This window comes from Chanos chanos, chromosome 4 (assembly GCF_902362185.1).
Source record: "Chanos chanos chromosome 4, fChaCha1.1, whole genome shotgun sequence".
Lineage (NCBI taxonomy): Eukaryota > Metazoa > Chordata > Actinopteri > Gonorynchiformes > Chanidae > Chanos > Chanos chanos.
Genome location: NC_044498.1, coordinates 24,763,458 through 24,787,928, shown reverse-complemented (window position 1 = coordinate 24,787,928; position 24,471 = coordinate 24,763,458). Strand labels below are relative to the sequence as shown.

At 39.7% G+C, this 24,471-nt stretch overlaps 1 protein-coding gene across 1 annotated transcript; it reads left to right on the top strand.

The window, feature by feature from the left end:
- The first annotated feature begins 964 nt into the window (after window positions 1-964).
- On the top strand, window positions 965-8,059 carry lbr (lamin B receptor). The gene is made up of 13 exons (XM_030771470.1): window positions 965-1,129; window positions 1,395-1,577; window positions 2,097-2,174; window positions 3,276-3,453; window positions 4,188-4,384; window positions 4,978-5,032; window positions 5,194-5,388; window positions 5,485-5,588; window positions 5,845-5,970; window positions 6,305-6,473; window positions 6,738-6,818; window positions 6,913-7,035; window positions 7,465-8,059. The coding sequence occupies exons 1-13, from the start codon at window positions 965-967 to the stop codon at window positions 7,623-7,625; spliced, it is 1,815 nt and encodes a 604-aa protein (XP_030627330.1). The 3' UTR covers window positions 7,626-8,059.
- Window positions 8,060-24,471: the final 16,412 nt, after the last annotated feature.

Below are 24,471 nucleotides of genomic sequence, written 5' to 3'. Positions count from 1 at the left end.
TATTTACTGGAGAAATTACGGAATACATTTTTTTTTTATCTGAGGGCTGCTGCAGGTTCCAGTATCACAAAAAAGTGCAATTACATTCAATCTTTTTACTTTATTTTTGTCTTTTTAAGGTCTCATCTCTTCTACAAAAACAGGCTTCGTGTTTTACTTTGTTTCTGAAACCATTCTTCCGATTATCGAGTCAAAGTGCTCTGATGTTCCAATACAGATCAGTTCAAATTAAAACTTGAAGTTACACAGTCATATCTTAATAGCATCCTAATGTACTCTAACAATAGTAGATTCACCTTCATGTTATGTTAATGCTGCATAGCAGAAAAGAGAATGATACTAAGAAAACAGACGAGCATGGGCAGTGTTGAGGTCACAATGTAAAACAACAGACAGAAAATGCAGCCTGGAAGAGACGTGTCCGTCAGCACTTCTGACATGGGCACTGCTGACATCACAGCTTCTTTGTGTCCAGTGCCATGTGGGTCTGCCGTTCAGTTTTGACTCTCCTCACAAGGTCCAGTTATCGATCTTATTCAGCTTATCCGTCTCCGTGGACACTTACCGGGAGTCTCAAAGCACGGCACCTCCTCACAGGAGACAAAACAGATGAATCAGTCAAGCTGCATTCACTCAGCCTGTTTGAAAGTGCCATTGTGCAACAGTTTCCTTTAATTGAGGCCACAGATGTGGCGCATCAAGTGCACCTGGGTTCTTCAACTCTGGCATTTGAACTCTGCTGGGTTTTCACCTTTGCCTTATAGTGATAGACTAATGTAGTGGCAGACTGAGATTAAAGCCAATGGAACTGCTGAATTCAAAGGGCAGATTTATAACAGTCCTGTCTCAGAGAGTCATCATCACTTTTATGTGGCACTGCTGTTTATTTTCTCTCTCTTTCTCTGTCTTATTCTCTCCTTGTCCCTCTCTTGTTTTCTGTTCTGCCCTCTCTAGGTAAATGAGGATGCCAAGTAGCAGGTTTCAGAGAGGGGATGTTGTCATGGGCCGCTGGCCAGGCAGTAGCCTCTTTTATGAAGTGAAGGTTTTGGGCTATGATGCCAAAACTCAGCTTTACACTGTCATATACAAAGATGGAACAGAGCTGGAGCTGAAAGATGCTGACATCAAGGTATGGAAATGCTCAGACCTCAGTAGAGATATTCCTGTGATGTGCATTTGCATCATTCATTTTTCAAATTTCAGTCAGTGTCATTTAAAGTCTAGCCTTTATAACTAATTATGACTACTTGTTAGTTACATTGTTAGGAGTTAGTGTTCTGTATGCTGATTGGATGTACCTATTTTAGTAGCTCCACAGGGCAGTGTTTGGCTGGTTATGTTAGCAGTTAAGTGACTGTCCATGCTGTTACTGCACTGAAGGTTTTTTTGTGTAGAGCACCACAGGGTTTAGGCAGGGCTCTGGGCGCTCTCGGTCCCGCTCACGCTCCCGCTCTCCTGCTCGGAGACGCAGCCGCTCGCGCTCTCCGGCCAGAACCACTCGTCGGTCCCCGTCCCGCACCTCTGTGGCCCGCAAGGACAAACTCAAAGAGGTTTTGGAGGTGCAGCTCACCCCTTTGGTAAGAAAGCAGGTTATGTCTTCCTGTGTCTGTGGGTAGGGCTTTTCCTCTCTCACAGTGTATGTGTGGGTGTGTTTGTGTGTGTCTGTGTGTGTGTGTCTGTGTGGGTGGGTGTGTGTGTGTGTGTGTGTGTGTGTGAGAATGAAAGTGGAAAGGGTTAGTTGGCCTTAAGTTGAACCTCTGTCATGTGCAACCGCTTTGGAGCCCTTCATCTGCTCTGCAATGTAATCACTGCTGTCCCTGTCAAATCAAATTCACAGACACTGCTCAAACTCAAAAAAATGAAAAAAAAAAAACCCTTTTGTTTTAATTTGGCCTAATTTTTTTAATGTATGCATGAAGTATTTGAAATCAACTCTGAATTCCTCATTTATTTTATTTCATTTCATTTCATTTTTGTGAACCATGGTTTTTGGTTTTTGTTTTGATTTTATGCTTGACTGTGTCTGTATGTATACATATGTATGTATGTATATGTCCACTCCCCAGCTCCCCTCACCACACTGTCCTCTATTTCAGAAATTGCCTGTTGAGAACAACAGCAACAATAAGCATGAGAAGAAAGAGGAAAATGACACAGCTAACAGAGAGAACGAGGTGAGTTTGACACATGTACTTAAGCGTTAAGTACTTAAAGCACCTCAACACAGTGGACAAAGACACTATCGCTGTAGCATATATTAATGCCAATGCATTGTTTTGTCCTTGTAGTGAGAGTGGATGTTTTATGAATGGTCTTTTTAAGTGCAGGAATGTCATGACGGGGCATGCTGTGCCCCTTGTGTGTGTGTGTGTGGGGGGGGGGAGGCCTGTGTTTCTCAGCACAAAGCTCCCGCTGACAGTGGAAAAGTGTTAGACACTCCGTTTTTCCACCTGCTCACGTTTTGCCACCTCATGTTTCACCTCTTAAAATAACAAAAAAAATGGAACTTTCATGAAAACCATCCTCTGATTCTTTACAAACTGTTTTTAGTATAAGTTATCCTTTATTTACATTCTCAGGACATATGAAGTCGTGGTTTTGTAATTTAAAGAGAATTGTAACAGCCTTGTTTTTAATATGTACTTTATTTGTGTTTATAATCATTTGTTTAGTTTTAGCTGTGTTGTTGTTTGGGGAGTGTATGATTTAATCCCCACTGTAGTGGCTGTTTGCTTTATAGGGCCTTTATCTCCTCAGATAGACAAGGATTAATGATCATCTCCCATCACACACCTGTGCCTCTTATTTATTTCTCTGTTTACTCATTTGTTTGTTCAACCATTTAACTTAATAACTTTCTTATTGGATTTTCCTTCTCTTCCCTCAATTTGGAATTGCCGTTTCCCCTTCTGTCTTGTAATTCCCTGACGTTTTACAACTCTTGTGTTGGTCACAGAGGGTGAGGAGTGGCATGCGCAGTCAGCAGACCACTTTTATCTCTTACCTTTCCACTACAGAAACATCTCCATGGGAATGTCTTGTGTGTTGAGATCCATGTTATTGCCCATGGAATCACTTGAAACTGTGTTTTCTTTTTTAACATACCATGAAGAAGAGACCACACTATGTTCAACACTAAGAAAGAAAAGGGGACCTCAGCACTGGTCTTTGCACATGTTCCCTGGCAAAGACACTTACCATCTGTTCATGGGGCTTTGTTAGTATTGTGTATGTGTGTGTGTTAAACTCAACATGGCACTGATGTTTTCTTTCAGAAGACTGAGGCAGAAGGAGAGAGCCACGCTGGGGGGCGTTATAACCTTCGGCGCAGGAAGGAGCTGGGAGACGCCAAAATTGCTGAACCAGAGAAGAAAGAGGCTGAGGCAATACCACTGGCTGCTCCTGTCACCACTACTAAGATAACTGAAGAACTGGAGTTTGGAGGCAGGATAGGTAAGTGTGTATAACCTGCATGTGAAAAGTAGTGCAATGAGAAGTCTCAGAAAGACACCTAGAGAAGAACAATAAACACCAATACCCTGAAGTCTCAGAAAGACACCTAGAGAAGAACAATAAACACCAATACCCTGAAGTCTCAGAAAGACACCTAGAGAAGAACAATAAACACCAATACCCTGAAGTCTCAGAAAGACACCTAGAGAAGAGCAATAAACACCAATACCCTGAAATCTCAGAAAGACACCTAGAGAAGAGCAATAAACACCAATACCCTCTGTGTGTAGCTGTTAAATTAGCCTAGTTATTTAATTAATAAAAATGTTGCCTTATTTGCATATGTTGTATAATTTTAAAGTGTAGTTCATCTTTATTGTGATTTTCTTTTCTTGATTGTTGCATAAACTATATTGTGTGATTTTGTAATATATTTAATCTTTAAGATGGAGTTTATTGAAGAAATCTAGTATCCATAGCTATTTTTGCCATCCTCTTCCCTTCCATTTAATTTGTTCTTGATTCCAGCCGTCACTAAATCTCTAATTTCTCTCACATTCATGACCTATTCATTACTAATGTAAGACTAAGGGAGCTGGAATTCCTCTCGACTCATTTGCACTCAGCTAAGCATAACCTCACTGAAGTGTCAGTCTTCTTCAAAACAAATGATTAAGAATGAAATGAGAAGGTGAAGGATCCAGTCCTGAGCACTGACTCTGTCTTCTCGTCAGGAGTGTTCCTGCTCATGCTGGTCCTGCCTGTGATGGTGTTAGCCCTGCTCATACTGTGTGGTCAGGAGGATGCCAGTCTCCAGAGCTTATCCCTCACTCTCACTGCCCTGGAAACACTCTGGGACTGGCAAGTCTTTGGTTTTGTGCTGCTGTGGCTCCTCTTCCAGGCTATCCTTGCCTTGCTGCCCGTTGGAAAGGTACGACCAGCAGTCACATGAGTGGACTGACATGGGCCTTAGCACATGACCAACTAGACCAAATTAAATTCTTCATCAGAGGCAGCACGTACGCTGTGTGCATAATCTGTGGGTAATAGACTCTGAATGCTCCCAGTCTGTCACATGGTTGTAATTTTGCAGTGAGCATCAGGGTAAAATGGGAGAGCTAGTAGTGGGAGCGTTTAACCTCAGATAAAATACCAACGCCACATTGTGCACCAACAGCTGTTTTCACTGTGGGAAGGAAGAGCTTCCTGAAATGTGTGGTTGAATTTTCACATATTTGACCAGGCATATACATACTCTGAGTAGAGACTTAAATATGTCAGATCTCAGTGTACGCATCTTAGGTCAGCAGAACAGCTTCCCAGCATATATACAAATCATTAAATGATGTGTGGAGGAATGGCAAATTCACAGTTTTTACTGTGGAGTGTCTCCGTCTGTAGGATCTAACTCAATGGTCACATGCAAGCACTGACGTTGTGGGGGGGGTCATTCTTACCTAAATTCTTGTGAGAGGTTGATGCCCATCCACATAGCTGAACATTTCTCCCTTTTTTGTCCCTCAGGTTGTTGAGGGAATGCCTCTGAAGAATGGGAAGAGGTTGAAATACAGGATTAACGGTGAGGCTGTCTTTCATTTTTAGACCGTGCTGTCCACTGTGATCTAACAGTTAGTCTCTCTTTTATGGAAAGACATAATCGTGTTATTTTTTTCCAGATAACTTCAGTGCTGTACCAGTTGCTTTTTTTCTAGCTCAATAAAGAGTTACCCCTTTTCTCAGGCTTCTATGCACTGGTGGTCAGTGCTCTTCTGGTGGGTGTTGCCATGCATCAGGGGGTGGATCTCAGCTACATCCACACCCATTTCCTTCAGTTCTACACCTCAGCTTTGATCATCTCCCTCCTCCTAAGCCTCTATCTGTTCGTCCGCGCTCGCTGGGCATCCGACGAAGACCGTGCACCAGCTGGCAGTTCTGGTGAGTGTGAATGTTTGTGTCTGTGAGTACGTCTGTTACAGCCCCATGCGTCAGTATATGTTCTGAAAAACGACATGCTTACCGTTTCCCTGCTAGGCTATGTGATTTATGACTTTTTCATGGGACGCGAGCTAAACCCACGGATCAAAAGCTTTGACGTGAAGTTCTTTTGTGAGATGCGTCCTGGTTTGATTGGTTGGGTGAGTGTTTTCTTACAAAGATTCAGAATGTGTTGTTTGGATTGAGTGAGTGAGAGCTCAGAGCAGTTGATGAGCCAGTTAGACAGCTGATGTCAGAATTGCCCCCTCTAGTGGTCAGTCCTTCACAATGTTTACATGTAAAAGTGTAATTGACACAAACACAGTATTATAATTTGTGTTGATTATAGTTATGTATTTGTCTCCATGCAGTTGAATCTAATGTTTATGAATGTATGAATTTTCTTGATTCTTACAGATTTTAATCAATCTTGCCATGTTACTGGCTGAGATGAAAGTGCAGCAGTTGGAAGCTCCCTCTCCAGCCATGATCCTAGTGAACTGCTTCCAGTTCATCTGGGTATTGGATGGCCTCTGGCATGAGGTAAAAACCAGTAGAATCCCACACAGTGCTGTGGGTGGTATATCAAGGGATGGATTAATCATGTTTGATACTAGACTTTTTGGATGCTTTGTTTTCGAGAATTGGTATTGATAGCTTGAAGTGAAATTTCTGTAGGAGGGATTTTTTGTCTGTCTGTCTTCTTTTACAGAATTGTAATATGTGTCTATCCATTGATAGTCATTTTATGAGAATTCCCAATAGACAAGCTTTTGATATCCATCATGCATAGTCAAAAACCTCTGTAAGGCAGCAGTAAATGCTCGTGTTTTATATAGAACAGTGTGTAATTGTTTGACTTACTGTCTCGGGACAGGAGAAGCTGTTGACCATGATGGACATGATGTATGATGGCTTTGGGTTCATGCTAGCCTTTGGAGACCTGGCCTGGGTGCCCTTTTCCTTCACCTGTCAGGCCTATTACCTGGTCAACCATCCCAATGAGCTCTCCATGATCTGGATGGCTTGTCTGATCACGCTGTTTGGTGAGAGAGGCTTTTTCAAACCCCCACCCCAGTTGATTTGATTGGTTTTTGCTTTTGCTCAGGTAGCTCTCCAATTCAAAAGTTTGGTTTTTTTGTTGAGTTCTGCTATGATGTTAAATGAGCAAATATGCTTGTTGTAGACAGGTTTTTTCCCCTCAACCTTTATCTTAGTGTTAATCAAATACCTCGTAACAATTGTCTGACGTTTGAGGCTTACAGCCATACCAGCAGCTACAGTGTCACTAACTGGATTTTCTCTGGTAGGTATTGGATATTACATATTCCGGAAAGCCAACTCCCAGAAATTTGCTTTAAGGAGAAATCCATCTGACCCCAAGATATCACGTAAGTGTTCTGAAAACTGTTTTCGGGAGTTTTACTAATGTTCCTTCATGACTTGAAACAAAATGTCACTTTTGACTAATTTTCATTTTCTCAGATCTTAAGACGATTCCAACTGCCACTGGGAAGAATCTGCTGGTGTCTGGTCTATGGGGCATGGTCCGTCACCCTAATTACCTGGGAGACATCATTATGGGACTTGCCTGGTCTCTGCCATGTGGTGAGTAAACCAGTGTCAGGCCGTTCTTTGATTGGCAGTACTCATTGAATTTATGACTGTATAAAAACTGACAGAGACACAGTACAGTGTTTACTAAGGCAGACTCGGTGCACCTGTACTAGCCCTGTGGAACTGCTCAAAGCTAGAAGTGCTTTTTTTTCCTGTGGTCTTGTGATTTTAAACATGTGTTGAATGACAAAACATTGTTAAAGAGATTTTCAGGGTTAATTGTCTCATTTGTTTTGACCTGGAGGGTATTCCAGAAAGCGACTTTAGTGAAAACTCAGAGTTAGTTAACTCAGAGCAAGTAGTAAACCTTCCAACAGAAGAACGTATGGCTTTGTTTTGCTAGCAAACCTGCTCTCTGGAATACCCCCTGAGAATTTAAGCTGTCTTGCTTTGCTTTATTGGGTTTTTTTCCACTTCAAGGTTTCAACCACGTGATTCCGTATTTCTACCTGATATATCTGATCTGTCTGTTGATCCATCGGGAAAAACGGGATGCACACCAGTGCAGGAAAAAGTACGGATCAGCGTGGGAGGAATACTGCAGAGTGGTCCGCTACCGCATCTTCCCTGGCATTTACTAAAATCTTAGGATGCCACGCACACGTGGGACAGACAAAACGTACCAAATTTCCTTCGTAAACAAACTGCGAATTGTGTCATTTAATTGGACAAGAAAACCACTAATGTGTGTAAGACAGAGGAAGTGAGGCAGCTGTTTGGAGCTTGGGAAAAAAATTACATTCCAGCATCAGTTTTAAAGTTGTTTTAAAAATCCAAGTATATTGGCTAGCTTTGTTTAATTTAAGCTTTGTTATGAGGAAGAGGAAAAAAAAGTTTACAAAATTGGGAAGTCCCAGTTTCTGGGTCTAAATGCTCGTTAAACTGTACATATGTATATACATTTTGTTGAAACAAATTATTTTTACATAATATTTGCATCTGTTATCTCTCAAGGTTCCAGCTTCCATTTTCAAAGTATTACAATAACTGCTTGGCTCTTCTCTTTCAGGGTGTTTTTCTTTTTTTTTTTTATAAGAATACCGTTTTGGTATCATGCTTATGTATATTCTGTATAATGGGATATGAGTGCTTTTTTATCTGTACAGTAAGAATGAAATCCCTCAGGACCAGCATTTTTGAGGAAAAAAATTGGAAGGCATTGTCATAATTTTTGTACATACAGTGAATTTATTAATTTTCAGTGTAAAAAAACAAACAAAAACAAAACAAAAATAACCTAGGTGTTAACATGCATTCTGTGAAATTGCTTCTTTCTTTTCCATGCAAAGTTTATAAACATTGGCTTTGCTACCTCAGGTCCATTGTGAGTAGCCAGTCCTAACTGGAAAACTAGGTTTTTAACATGAAGACAGCTTTTCCAGAGGCTTAGCGATCTGACATTGGTTCAGATCCATTTTAAACCAGCATACAGTAACAAAGGACTCGGAGAAGGTTCGACACAAACCTTAAAAAGCTTGTTGATTCTGATATGTTGTTTTAATTTGGAAAAGTGGGAGATCATTTATTTGAAAGAAGGCTTTTCTTTGACAAAAGTGGACAACTGGTAATCTGAGGCTGGTATAATTTTTTTGTATTGCATTACATTATTCCGCTCCCTTCCATGTGATATGTTCTAACAGCACTGACTTTCTCTGATAACGTAGAACAAGGGATAGTGGTTTTTAATCATTAAACAAAATAGTGACTATTGTGGTAACATTAAATTCAACTTCAAAACCTTTGTTCCAAAATGTAGATACTGTGACCAACTATTTTAAGTCCAATTATTTATGTAGCAATAAGCCTGGATACTAGTGTAAAATAAAATTAATTTAGACTTTTTTTCCCCTTTGGCACTGTAGATGAGCATTGCAATACATAGCCTAGACTAGACAGTGGCCTGTTTCACCACTGAATGTCCTAGAATGTTTCTCATGAGGTGATTTTATTATTTCATCTGATTTTAAGTTTTTGTTTTTAATTTAATTGAAAATTCCAGTTTATGTAGATTTTATGTTTTGGAATTAGATATTTATAGTTACATATGACTTTTGATTTCAGTCTTAAAATAATTGCTGGAATACCCACTGTAGCAGTTTAAAGTCTTTTTATTTTTTCAGATTTTTTTTTTTTCCCTCAGGTTTGACCACGAGTCCTAGTCTTCCTGATTGGTGCTTGATCAGTGTGTTCTCTTTTCAACCTCATCTTAACCGATTTAATGAAGTCAAATTATTTGAAACTACTTGCTATTTTATGTAACAAGTCTGCTTGTAAATTTTGCATAAGACAACAGACCGCTGTATTTTGATACAAGAAGAAAAGATTGACAAACCACAGCTTCATTGTTAAAATAAATACATGAATTGTATAACTGCATTGTACACAATGATTTTCAGAAACTTAAATAAATAAATGTTTACAACATTACTTTTAATGTGACTCTGGTTCTGTGTCTTCTAAAACTCTTCATTTCCTTGGTTACGTTAAAGAAATGAATAAAAGTATGCATTTTATAATTGTACAATCTAAGTTTTTAAGCATGTAGGTTTTCATCTAGCATGGCTGCAGTATGAACATGAGAATGTTAATGAAAAAAGGAAAAATATTCTGACATTTCATCAGAATGCTTTTTTGGTAGATGGTCAGTTTTAACTATGTCCCTCCAGACCATACGCATGCTTTTAAACCTGACTCATGGAAAGAAGGACAAAGATTAGCGGTGACAAATTGTTCCAGAATGCCTGAAAAGAGTCTTTTACAGTATTGAAATGTTCTCACTGCTGCTGGATCAGATTTCTGATGTCTGATAGAAAAAAAGAATAATCCAAGGTTCTTCAATACAGTCACAAAGATAACTACAAATGGAGAAATGGTTGACCCCATGAACAAGTGGGTTTTATCTGACAACTATGAGTTTTTCAATGGAAAAACAGTAAAGATGAGAGAAAATTTTAATTCACTCTCTTTTTTAAACTCTTGAGTTTACCACAAAGTCCACAAAGCAACTTGATTCTTTTACTCCAATATGATATTCACAATTCCATTGGCCAAAAAGCAATTCATTTTACCTGGCTACTACATGTTACTTGTCCACATGTAACTTGTAACTTGTCCAGCTTCAGGTCTGTGTGTAATCTTTCTTTTAATTCTTAAGTCTTCAAGAAAGCTGTTGCTAAATGGTCATGGTTGATCTTGCTGTAAAATTATATTAACCACATATTTCAATCAGGCTGCAGACCACACAGCCTGCTCTAGTTATAATGCTGAATGACTCACCTCTTTCCTCTGACTGCATATTTATGCTTGTGCTACTATATTCAAGTGCAGCATTTCATACCAAAGATCATGTTCTTTTGAACAGGCTGGACAGTCTTGTGGGCATTTAATGGTTCTCCTCCATTCTCAATTTGTAGACAATAACAGTGAGACTTCTGCACACCCTCAGGTTAAAGTGCTTGGGCTTATAATTGGGCTGCTTCTCCTCTGGGTATATATGCTGATATTCTTTATTAACACAGTATCAGTTTCCATTGTTATGCCAATGGAACACATCCATGTATATTACTTAAGCCAAATGAAGTTTCTTAATTATCCCAGGCAAACAACTTTTCCCTCCTTTTGCTCTTGTGGGACAGATACCCTTGAGATCCAGCGACACCTGATCCATCTCCTTCCCTGTCATAGCCCTAAATGATGTCCAGTTTAACTTTTGACAGACATGACACCTGCTGACTCTGCACACTGTGCTGCCTCACTTGGGTAGGGAACTGTAGTTTTGTACCCATGTCTTACTGCATTACTTTCTGTATTCCATAGCGCTAAACTCTTTGTTATTAGAAATATTCCACAAGCCACATGCCACTCTCTCTACCTCTGCCTATGCTGTCTCACACACATGAAAGATATGACACAGGATATGACACTGCTACATGCAGCTTGATAAGCCATTGACCAATACAATCTTCCACTGGAGCTCAGAGTGGCACCTCTTTAATGTTGCACGCCAGTCTTGCCAGCCTGCCAGTCAGATCTTCCCCTTGCTTTTGTTCCCCAAACCTTCCCTTGTCTAAACTCACTCACTCACTCACTCACTCACTCACTCACTCACTCATTATCTAAGCTGGTAATTAGGGTCGCAGGGGGTGCTGGAGCCTATCCCAGCATTCATTGGGCGAAAGGTGGGGACAGGTCACCCTGGACACGTCGCCAGTCCATCGCAGGGCACACAAACAAACACATTCAAGCACTTATTCACACCTAGGGGCAATCTAGTGTCTCCAATTTGCCTGACTTGCATGTCTTTGGACTGTGGGAGGAAACCAGAGCTCCTGGAGGAAACCCACACAGACCCCCTTGTCTAAACTACTCCTGGGATATCTCTAATTAACACCAACCCTGACTGATTCTAATAGGCCCAAATAAACACCTCAGTCTACACGGCCCTTTTTATTATTTCTCCTAGATGTTTCTGTATTGTCGCTCCATGCCAATAGGCCAATAACCGTACTCTTAACTCTACTGGTGCCAGCCCGAGGAGGACTGACTCTCCCTTTTGAGACTCAGCTATTCTCAGTGTTTCTTTCTGCTTTAGCCAAAGGGAGTTTTTCCTCACCACTGTCACTTTAGTCTCCTCACTGGTTGTTTCAGTATCTATTAAAATTGCTTTCTGTCTTTTGCAAAAAGTATTGCACAAAGAAATTCCATTGAACAGAACTGAATGAGGAAAAAATGGCGTTTCCTTTATTCTGATTTACGGGGCTTCTAAAGGCCAATTTATACCTCTGCGCTGAATCTATGCCGTAGTAGTAGTGGTCTCACCACACACTGATCACGGGATGTCAGCTAAGGGACTTCATTTTAAAAAAACACTTTCATATGGCATATGCTGCAATGTCATCAAACACAGACAACATATGACATGAAATAGGAGGCCACACATGGATAAAGTTAGCAAAAGATATTTATTGAGAAATGAAGATTACAACTTAAATTAAGAGGCATATAAGTGACATATTCAAATAAAAGCATGTGAGTGAAGTCTTCAAACAAAAGTGTAGTGAAGCCAGCAAAACAAAATCTGAAGAGTGCTATAGGTGATGTATGTCAGCACACCATGGAAAAGGAGCCTTTTATCCCTCTGGTTCATAACTAGGGAGCAATTAATGTAACCAGGGACACCTGTCCAACCTGACGCCCAGAGAGAAGGAGTGGGTGAGAGCAAGAGACAGAGAGAGAGAACACAAGGTGGGTCATGACACTGTTATTAAATATGATTCAAGAAAGATTCTCAAGAGATGCAGAAATCTTGCAGTCAATGCACCCCCCCCCCCCCCCCCTTTGGTCCAGTATTTCACTTGGCAAACATTTCTTTACCCTTTTAGCTGGAGAGATGAAAGTGAAGGCTAGGTTGGGTACAGAACTGGTTGAAGCCTCTTATAAATCTAATAAGGCCATTGGAAGTGGGGACACTTTGGAGTCCCTCTGACCTACAGCTTCATCCACGGGATAATACCACACCCACGAAGCAGCAGTGACCTTGTCTCAGCTTTTCAGCCAGTTACTGGTTACTTCATCAACTCTTGCAAAACAGTTTATGTTGCAATAATAAATAAAGACTTGTGAAGCCATTGAGAATGACCTGAAGCACTGAAATGCAAATACAAATTTTATGTTCTGATGCAGTGGGAGCTTGCACTGACCAGGATCAGCATGTTCTGCTATACTAAGACACTGGGTCCTGAGCCGGTTCATATGGTTGAGAGCATACTTTTGTGTCAAGGCTGTACAGCTGGCAATGTGTTTAGATATGTCAGAATCACTTTTGCAACTAGAGTGTGCTGACAATGTTAGTGTGCAGGTAACTTCAGTATTGTCGTGCCAAGCGGCAGCAAGTTCACAGATGGTTCCTGATTGGAGTGATTTGACATGGAACAATCTCGGCATTGTCTCTTCTCTGCCCTTGCTCCGCAGTGGTGGAATGACCTTCCTTTGTAAGTCAGGAATCTCTTGCCATCTTCTGCAGGAAACTGAAAAACCACCTTTTCAGAACCCAGCTGTCTGCCACTGCTTAACCTCTCTTTCTGTGTTGTGATATTTAAAAAAAAAAAATACATGTACTAACCTTATTCCTTTGTCGCAGGTCTTGTTTATTGTTGCAGAATATACAGTGATACTGAGATTAATTAATTTGCATTCTTACCACGATCTTTTGCTTTTCGCTGATTGATGCACTTATTGTAAAGTCACCTTGTAATGTAAACATAATATAATGTAAATGTCTGTGATCACACACACAAACTGTGAGCAATGAATTTGTCCTCTACATTTAACCCATCCAACACACATACACCAGACACAGGAGCAGTGGGCAGCATTCCTTGCGCCCAGGGGGTATTGGGGTCCAAGGGCACACAGCCATAGATGTTGATACTGGGAATTGAACCAGCAACCCTCCAGTCACAAGTGCGGTTCTCTAACGGCTAGACCACGTCTGATAAATACCAGATTGTAAATTGTAGTTCCAGCTAGATGTTCAAAGCCAGCACCAGTTCTTTGAAGCTCATCAGGTGGTGGAAAGCAGATGACCCTGTTTTTGAGCCTGATTATTTTGTGTGCGACCCTAGGGATGATGTCATTCACCGCTCTTGACACGACATGATAAAAAGTTGCATTTGCCAGTGAAAACAGGAACACTAGAATCTCTAGGTCATGACCCCAGCCATGGTCAAATGGAGAGCGGAGGATGTGAACGAGATGGGCGACTGTGGGTCTGGAGAGACAGAAGTCTGGTTGCAGGTCACTTTGGCCATCAAAGTATAAGGCCATCACAGGAACTTGGCGGTTCAGTGCACAATACTGAAATGGTTGTTCACGCTGTAAATCAAGATATTAAAACTGATAACACGGTGTCATGAAATGAAATATGTGACTGAAAGCTATGTGACAATACAATCGTCTTCATTTTTACACTTACAGTTTGACGACATCTTGCTAGTGTATCAAGAGCAGCACGTTTCAGTTTTCTCTGTCAAGTAATTCTGTTCCGTCTCCTAATCAAAAATATTTGAATGATCGTGAGAACATACAAAGAAAGACTGACATTGGGTGGCATTTCCACAAAGCTCTAAAGGCTGTTTTGAGAGGAGAATTATTAAGAAGTATTTTTGATGAAGTATAGTTTGTTTTTCCTTATGACAACAGGCACGAGACATACACTTCATAGTTGTGTTTTAATATGTTTAATGTGAGCAGAGCAGCATAGTGCACCACAACACAAAAGGCCATAATATGAATCACCGAATGATGGATTTCTGGTAGGAGAGTGCTACTAGCACTATGTTATACAGGAACAGTCAGTGACATCTCACTGGGATATAGTATAATACACATAACACATAACCCTACAAGACAAAGTAGAGAACAGGACCAGCTGCATTTGGTTGCACTCCCCAGACTCTGCTTTAAAACATTTTTGGGAAACATTCTTTAGATATCTTCAATATAATGGCTTTTCAGAAAAAGTGAAAAATTACATCAGAACTGGTAAATCCTGGGAAAGGATGCAGGAAATCATTTGGCTGATCTGTGCAATTTGTCTCCTTGTGGTTTTCAGTTTCAACCATTCTGTCTGCACCAAATGAAACAATCTCATAACTCCTGGTCACCTCTTCCCTCTGTCACACAGAAAACAGAGGAGATTAAAACACCAGTTTGGATGCTAATAACTGCCCATGTCAAATCAAGTTATTTACAACTGACATAATTATTTGTGTAAAACTAACTCAAACAGACTCTTTCATCAAATTTGTAATATTCCTTGGTGACTACCAAGGACCTCCGGCGGCAAGAAGTGCTCAGTCCTACAGTGTGTTTTTCCTAAGAAAGTACTTCAGAGTGTGAAGACACTAGTAAACAATGAAGTTCAGACAATCTGAGAATTTACCTTGATGCAAGTCACATTCTGCTCTATTGCAAAGCCATCTGCAGGGTCCTGCAAAAAACAATTAGAGGGCATTGAGGAGACAACCCAAAGAGGTATATTTCAACTGCTTGACTTAAAGGACAGAGTCCTATAGGTTTGTGTGTCTCTGTAATCCCCACCTCTGCACTCATGAAATTTTATGTGGTCGCGATCCACCAGCACTGGCTTATGAGTCCTCTGACCAGGTCCAGAAGGTGGTATTTCACACCAGCTCCAATGATTCTCCCAACAGTAGAAAAGAAGCCAACACAAAACAGCTTAAGAGGACTATGGCTGTAGAGCCAGAGCATAAAAAGTAAGACTCTTCACATTAAGTAGAACTCATGGATTATCATAATGATAAGGAGTATAATCAGTTATAGCCATGTCAAATTCATATTTCCATTTTTAGTAATGGCTCCCTAAAATTTGAATTTATAATAGAATTTTCTCTATGTTGTTTTGGACTGTCTAATGACTGAACGGGACACCTTACCTTGGGATCGATTGTTCTGCATGGAATATGCAGACCTATAACAGGCAAATGTGCTTGTTAGATGTGTGTATTGATGTAAGATTGGTGTATTGTCCAGTCTCCATTAAAATACAATGATATTGTATGTTTAGGTTAGGTTACATACCATATCATAGAGTTGATTGATGCAGTGTCTCTTAAAAGACTAGTACTGACATAATAAAAGTGAAAGGGACAAAAACGGTACCATAGGCATGACCAAAAACCTGCCCAATGAACTCCAGACAAACGATTAAAAATGCCCATTCTATCCACACAGCTTCTGGGACACATAAAAAGCCATAGCCAAGCATTCAGGGTAATGGGGTTTCAACAGAGACAGGTACTGTGAACATTATTAATAATAATTTTATGTGCATAAAACTTTGAGATTTATCCTGATATGTCATTAAGGATCCAATACAGTGGACTGTATGCAGAAGGCAATAGCTGCCTGTTCTAGATGTTCCTACAGAGGAGAAAATGATCATAGAAAAAGGCAAATCAGAGCACTGTCACGGTGAGTCTCTCCAAAGGTTGCTGTATCATTATATGTCTATTCATACAGGTTTCTCAGTCAACTCAGTGTAACTACCTCAGATGTGATGTTATCAGTCAACTGGCAACCTTGTCCAAAGTCTGTTTTGTACGTTGCTGCAAAGTGCGGTTCAAGCTACAGCTAAGCATAGACCTGGTATTTTTATGAATGATCCAGAAGAAAAGATTGGTCACTGAAAAATCCATTGGCAAATACACAGTGCCTTGTTCTGCAATTTTACCTTGTGCATGCAATATGCTTAAAAGATATTATTGAACATGGGCAGCTGATTGAGAGGATGACTCAGTAGTGTCAACCTTGCACAGAGCGAATGTAACAGAAAACAGTGAGAATATTTTACAGCAGTTAATTTTTCATTGTAATGTTATTAATCTGAGAACACTTACAGTTATTTATTGCTTTTTATTCATATCAATCTTTATTCATTACTTCAAAACCTTTAAGGATGAATATGTATGTCATTGCTGGCATTGTTTGAGGTAATACAGGTACAGTTAACAATGACAGAACTTGGAGCAAGTGAATGCTTAAAGTCACCTTGAAGTAAAAGTTAATCTGTATATTGTTATTTCTAAACAAAGCATACATATTGATGACCTTCAGCAAAACCTGAAAAGGGCACAAAACACTTATTACTTGAGGCACTCTTAGATTGTTATAATGATAAGGCAGGCTCTCGGATGCGATCGCCAGTGGAAAGACGCCCGCTGTAAAAGCAGCTGGAATTGGTGATAAAACTCCACACTACATTGGAACATGTGCAGTTATGGACGCCTTGGAAGCTGCATTGCCTTGGCCTTCTTGGTTATCGCAGGACAAACCTGTAGCAGTTGAATTTATTAATAAAAGTAAAATTAGTTCTCCCATCTTTTTGGCCTTTTGCAAGGAGTAGTGTTTAACTTTTCCTTTTATATGCTACACTTTTTCCCGGGTTAAAGGTACACCTGTTAGAGCATGCTGACAATTTGTTCCTTTTCAGCTGTTTCTGTGGTTGAATGTTAAACTTGTTCAGATGTAGCAGAGCTATTGTTTCCAATATACCTGAATGATTCTCTGGTAGGAAAAACATGTTTTGTGTCTTCTGACATCTTTTTTAGACCTGTCAATATATTGAAATATTTTGGAAAAATATGAGCAAATTTATAAAACGATATTTTTGCAATTATTTCCCCTTGTTATAAAAATATGCTTGGCTTCTATACCTATGATCAATCCAAAGCAAATGAACATGATGTAATCAACTTTGTCCTTTGGTTGGCAAATTTCATAGATATAAATGTAGATGTAGTAACCCACGGCCTCTATAACATTTGAACACAAAGTCAAGCAGTACATTAAATCTGTTGTGGCTTCCACCAACATCAAACCTATAAAGACTATAGACCTTTATACTTAACCTTTATACCTCTATCATTTCAGATCTTTGTATGGTAAATTATTTTGTAAAACTTCTGGTATCTCTATTCCAATGTTCTATTTCCTTATGCTTTCTGAAAAAAAAAAATTGCTGCTCTCAAAGGTGGAGAAAAGCCATGGGCACTACTAGTTCTAATAAATGAGTTTATTGACTGTTGCCAACAACATAAGCAGACCTGTTGAACTTTTCAAATGTTAAAAAAGATTTTACTTGTGATTTTTAATATAGATCTGTAAGTTATCTATTCTGTCAGTGCAGTTACTTGTCAAATATGTAGTGTATGTAGTTTAGAATCTTTATGCATTTCACCTTTTCACACTCAAGCTCATCAACGTGCCGTGTTCTTCTGTCCTTATGTGAGAGAACGTATGGTTGCAGCTCCTGCGTGTTACTGTCTCCATGTCACAGGGTGCTGGACTTGGTGAGAAACAGGTTTTCCTGAAGACCTGGAGTGGCATCATAAACATTTGTGTGATAGATACAGAAGTTGATGCTGGTACATTGTGGATCTCACTGGACAAATCACAATAATCTTCACTTATATGTTAGAAAACAGGGTCACTTTTTGGATGGTGCCCACTTTGATTTTCAGACCACAGCAGCAAGACTGCGCTGAGTCAATGATAATATGGCAATATGTTAATATAATAACAATATGTTATTATTTCTAAGTTCTGCAGGTTCCACAGTGCACAGTTCTGTGAGGACATGATGAAAGAGCACCAGTAACAGCTGCTGATTTGCTTATGTAGAAAAGGAGTTTTGTCACTGTAGGTGGTTGATGCCCAGTATCTAAGACACAAACGGACACAGAAAAATGCACTTTATTCCAGTCCAGCCGAACACAGTCTGAGACTAGTCCTCAATATCGTGTGTGCCCACCCTGTGCTAGGATGGTGAGGACTGCTCTCCTTGTGTCCTGTTGCTTTGACTGGATGTTTGACTTGCATTTTTGTTGTGATGTTGTGACTTATGCTTTTGTTTTTGCTTATTTGTGATGGAAGAAAACAGTTGCCCAGATCTAGTTTAAAAGCCTGCAATCCTTATGTATTCAAACAACATAACCTACCCCAATAAAATCCCGATTTAAGCCTTTTCTGTGTACTGCTGGGAGGACATGAAAGGTTCAGGGTAAAAAAAAAATGTTGCTTAAGATGATATTATATTGTGTTGAACAGATTCTGTTGCAGTTTAATCTTGCTCCTCTGAGCTATGCTCATTGTAATCTTTAATAAACTTTATGCTCATTGTGGTCTTAAATAAACATTTTCATCAACCAAATCCAATGATTTACTAAAACAAACAACTAATGGACATCACCTTTGACACCTTTGTGCAATCAATCAATCAATCAATCGTCTGTACAGTTTCCCCAAAAAAACATGTTTATGTAGCAAAATACAAAGCATTTCCGCGGGTATGGTATTCGGTGCATTTGTATCTATTCCGCGGGAGGCAACCAGTAATATGACAGTCTGGCTCAGGTGACACAGTTTATTGTTGACACCACTGGAAGCTCCCAGGTTAATGAGAGAGCATATATACATTTGGGGTGAGTTGCATAGTTTCGAAGCGACGGCTATTTTCATTAGTCATTCGTTGCAAACACAAACAGGTCAGCGATTTTCGCGATCAAAAGATCGCAGTTTTGAAAGCGACAGCTTTGAGGTGAAAATGACAATTTACTCAGTTGTTACTTGTTCTTGCCTCACATAAGCGTCCTCTTAGTACCCCCAGGGTCCATGTCCAGGCCTACTTTACCCAGCTGCTTAACGGCGCTGATTTTATACTAAGCATAACGGACATGTGTAAATAACGCCTATTTAATTAATATGAAGAATCGCTTTTATTTGTAACGCAACTTAATCTTTTAATCTTTTTAAAACGTTAAGTATATTTGGCCTATACATTTTCCAGATGTTAATATAATTTGCACATAGTGATATTAAAACATCAAGTATCGGACGTGACAAAAATACAAATTTCCGTTCTACTGATTTAACATAGAAATCTACCATTGAAGTGAAGTGAGCAAGTTTTTTTTCCTTTTTTTTATATATATATTTTTATCTTAGAGAGGGGTTAGTGAAAATGTTAGCGGTTAAGCAGCAGATGTCAGTAGTGAGCTAAATTTAGTTTGAAGTGTACTGCAGTATGATCCGGCGGGTCAGTGCTGAAGTGATGGCCACTTTATTAGGAAGCTTACCATTAAATGCCGGTACATCACCATAACTGTTAGGAGGGAGTGTGCTATTGATTTATGGAGCATATAATAACCTAATGTCTCTATCAGCATGCGACAGAATCCCAACACAATGATTGCAATCGGTGTTTCTGTCACGCTGAAGCGCACATCATTAACGAAAACATCTGTCTCTTAGTATCCTCGCAGAACAGTCTCACTTTGAAAGTTGTTTTCTCCTTGAGCTCTTTCACGAGAGCAGCTGTAACAAATTCACATCGCGTAAACATATCGAACTGCAAGGCCCTTTATGTTTTGTCTCAGCGCGTGTAAAGTTCAGTTTCAGAGAAGATGTGAAACAAACAGCTACAATATTAGAGATAATTGGTTAGCGAGACAGCTTCAAATGTAGTCCATATTTACAGTTTTTAAGGCTTGGGGCTTTTGAGGTTAAGCACATGTTTGGATCCAATGGACAGAAAATGACTCTCCAGAGTTTTTTTTTTTTCTTTTTCTTAAACCCGCCCCTACTTCCCTGTCAGAGTCGGGGAACAATAGGTTTTGTACATTAGCTTAACAGTTTTGTACATTTAATATTGTTCAGTTCTCTTATATGCCCCTGATTTAACAACACAATATAGAATATATTTGTGGACAAACAATGGACAAAGCAAAACAAACAAACAAACAAAAAAAAGGCTGATTCATAAATTGAAATCTGTGATATCTTCAATCAAATCCTTAGTATCAATTAAAATTGCACAGATTTGATATACATTATGTGGGCCTATGACATTGTGTTGACTGTAAAAAATATTTTGCACATGAGGGTGAGGATTGTGATGTTGAATAGTCAAAGCAATAGACTCAGACTGAGAACCTGCTGGCAGCAACAACTCACTCTTTATTGGCAGCATGTCGCTGTCCTTGAAAGGACTCACTCAGCACCACAAAGACTGTCTTCATCAAAAAAAGGGGTACACAGTTAACAACGAACATTAACATAAGCACTGTCTGGCAGTCAGAGCAGTGCATGCTGGGAGTGGAGTGAGAGAGAAAAAGAGAGAGAAGAGGTGGTGCCGTTGGTTAGCAGCCGACGCCTCGGTATTTTATGGCATTAAAAAAAATGATCATGGTCATCAGGACTGATCGCAAGGATGAGTCAAGAGTTTGGTCAGTTTAGGCCTAATTAAAGATGTTTACCTTGAACAGATCCTGTCAGCGTCATTTATCAGTCTCACAGACATTTCTTGTTTTTTTTTTTACCCTCAGTGGGTCATGCTCAGAATGACTATGACAGTTCACCTCCTGAAAACATGGTGTACGGCAGTGCGAAATTTAGTCAGCAAACAAGTGCCAAAGTCTTGGTTTTATCTAAAGAGCCACCTGGCAGAGTTTTGAACTAACTTTTTTTTTTTTTTAGCAGCTTTCATTTCTACATTGCTGCCTCACAAGATGATGGGTTCCTGTTATTAACTTGTTACCTAACAGGAGTGCTTCTCTGAGTGGGCATGAAGTGATTTCTCACCCATCCGCACATGGAGGTTTGTGGAACCCCATAGGCCTTTATCATGTATTACTGCTTTTTTTTCCTTCTTTAGACTGTCACAGACGTTTAAAGCACATTGCTAAATAAAATGCAGTAGAGTACATGTCAGTGTCTACAAGACAAGCAAAACTCATCTTAAGAAGATGGTTGAGTTTTGCCTTTTGTGGACTCCAGGTTACTGTCTGCAGTTTTGACACCCGAGCATGTGTGTCTCTAGCCCAGGTTCATACCCACTTAGCAGAGGCATAACAAAGTCAGTGTATGTTATAACATCATGTCAGTTGTAGAATTTATCAAAGTTGGGAACTAACAAGCAAATATTTTCTTAAATTGAAGAAAAATTGGGCTTCTAAAAAAACTTGATAGGTTAGTACCAAAAGCCTTTATTATTATTACCTTTTATTTTTAACATATTTTGGTTGCAAAAGTTTGTGCAAAAGTTAGTTTGTCTGTCGACACTAGATTAAAGGCATGATTCTGTTTTCTGAGATAGTTTTCTGTTTCTTGTCTGCCCTCTCATCCTGCGATTTTTTTCGATTTTCTCTGTTTTACTGGACTGAGACAGCGCAGTGGCAGTTCCTCCAGGGTTGATGTTAGTGAAGTAATGATTACTATGCTCCAGATGGCTTGTTGTTGCCGATGAGCCATGAAAGAGTGTTTCTTCTCATACAAAAACAAAAATTTGCTTGCTGGGTATAGACACATCGATATAAGGCAATTCTGGAATATGCTTGCCTATAATCACATCATTTGAGATCTGAAACTTGCCGTCCATCCAAACATTCTGTCCGTGTAAGTGAGAGTGACACTGATGGCAGATGGCCACCCTGGAGTGACGATGTATGCCTCTGTGCCACTTCCTCGGTTTGCCCCGGGAGACTAAAAATGATGGAGATGACAGTGATATCACACAAAAAGAAGTCACGAGTCACTGTGAGTTGTCCTCTTCTTCAGTTGGTATGCTTGTGCCAACAAGATCCCTATGGGGAAATGGAGAATGGGCCTGTTGTCCTCATGAGAGGCTTGTGAAGTGTCAACACTCACCTCCTACCAAACTGTTTCATCGTCTCTCTCCCTCTCTCTCTTTCTCTCTCTCTCTCTCTCTCTGTGCTGTCTGTCTGACATAACAGGACTCTAGTGACTGCAGTCTGTGTGTAGACTGGTACATACATTTGACTTGCCAAGTCAAACAGCCCAGTGAGCACTTTTAATATATTACACACTGACATGATAATACACATGCACTTGTGTGGGTTCACTGATACACAGAAGTGTCATTTCTCTTGCCCTCTGAGGATGAGGGAGTTCATTTGACCATGAATCCACTCGTACTGTACTGCAATGCCTGGTCATGAACACCTGACATCATTTTTCTCCAGACACTGTGGTTTTTCAGAGGTGGTTTTGCATGGGTGCTGCAGTCTAGAGTTGGACAGGCAGTCTCACTGATTCAAACCAATTCCCACAGCAGGTAGCTCCAAGGCAAAAGAGTAGCTGAACTTGGAGATTCAGAGATACCTACTAAATAGGACGATACCAGACCCAAAAACAGTCTACAGACAAATACTGCCCACATTCAAGGTAAGTCTGAGCACTCAGTCGTCAACATAAATCTGCACAAGTTTTTCCTCGTTTTTTGATACTACAATCACTATTTGCTTATTTGCTAATGCTCTTCACACAGCCTTCAGTAGGATTATTATTGGCTTCCGTCACTTAATTATATAACTGAATCAGATGCACCGATGGGTTAAAGAAGTTGATGAATCAATTAAGTTTTCTGGAGAGTGTAAGTCTATTGCTGGATTGTCAATAACGTGTTTAAATAATTTAAACACAGTATTAGTAATTGCAGGAGTCTTGAAACAGTAAGGACAGAATATGCAAGAAATGGACATATTTGGTGACAAACACAAATTTTTTGTGAGCTAATCATGAGAACTGATATTTTAATAAATGAAAGTTTACACTGATTGAGGCCCTGTAAGTAGTCATTTGTAAAAGTTAGCTGGGAAGTCAACATATTAGCATCTTGTTATGGGCTCTGTGATTTGGAGATTCACTCTAATCATAGAGCGAACCATGAGATCATAGCTCTAACAATTCGAGTGTTTCCAAATACTTATTTGAACAAAAGTGAAATGTCTACTGATATCTGTCAGAGGATAGAGTTTGATATATTTTTTTTGTCTTTAAAGAAAAGGCTGTTTTCCATAAATCAATCAGTCCAACATGTGACTATATTTCAATGGATGATTTTTCTCTGATTCATTAAGCCGGTTTGTGTTCAAGCTCTGATTAATCGATTAGTCATTCACACCAACCAGTGTCAATTGCAAATTAAAAAATTAGACTTGTTCACATTCCTAATCAAAAGCCAGTGTGCTGTGTTTGCATGTTCAAAGCAGCATGCAGCTTCTTGCAAGCCTTGCAGTGTTGGCACTATGGGTGACAGAGGTAACTCAGGGCTGCCCCAGTGCGTGCAAATGTACCCAGAAGGCCAGTGCAGAGAGAACCGAAGTAAACTGCCACAAGAGAGGGTTACAGCAGTTCCCAACGGACCTCCCTCCTGACTCATGGATCCTAAAATTTGGTGAGTCTCCATCTGTGTGGATATGACAGAAATTATTCTTATTTTTCTCAGTGCCTCTAACTTATTTGGAGAAATTGAAACAAAGGCTGTGAGTTAGAACCGGGAATGTTGAAAGTTACACATAAGACAATAAATGAAGACAGTATGTGTGCAGTATGAGTTATTTCTTATAATACAAATAGTGATTTTTAAAAATGGATGAAAGTGAAACAGAAATTTGATTACCTATTTTGTTACTTTAAGTTTTTTTCCTGCTTTGTAAGAAAACAAGAGTAGAGTTGTTTCAGGATCTCTGAATTTGTTCTTTGGCAGAAAATGAAACATTGTAAATTTTTCATCTTTTCAATACCCAAGGTGAGAACTTGCTTCAGGATCTTCCAGCCAACATCCTGCAATCTGTTCCCCAAATTGAAAGTGTAAATTTGGAGAGAAACTCCATCAAATCGATTCACCCCCAAACTTTCTCTGGTGCCAAGAGACTGATGCTTTTGAATCTGTATGGGAACCAGATATCCAAGCTCCCTGCAAAGGGCTTCAAAGACCTCCTCAACCTGCGGTTCCTTATGCTGGGCCAGAATCAGCTTGCTAGCGTCAACGCTAACATGTTTGTGGGCATGAGAAACCTTTCAGATCTGGATCTGCCCTTGAACTCT

Coding starts and splice junctions, on each gene's coding strand:
- lbr (XM_030771470.1), top strand. CDS start 965: ATGCCAAGTAGCAGGTTTCAGAGAGGGGATGTTGTCATGGGCCGCTGG. Junction 3,454..4,187: donor GGAGTTTGGAGGCAGGATAG/GTAAGTGTGTAT, acceptor TCTTCTCGTCAG/GAGTGTTCCTGCTCATGCTG. Junction 5,971..6,304: donor TGGATGGCCTCTGGCATGAG/GTAAAAACCAGT, acceptor GTCTCGGGACAG/GAGAAGCTGTTGACCATGAT.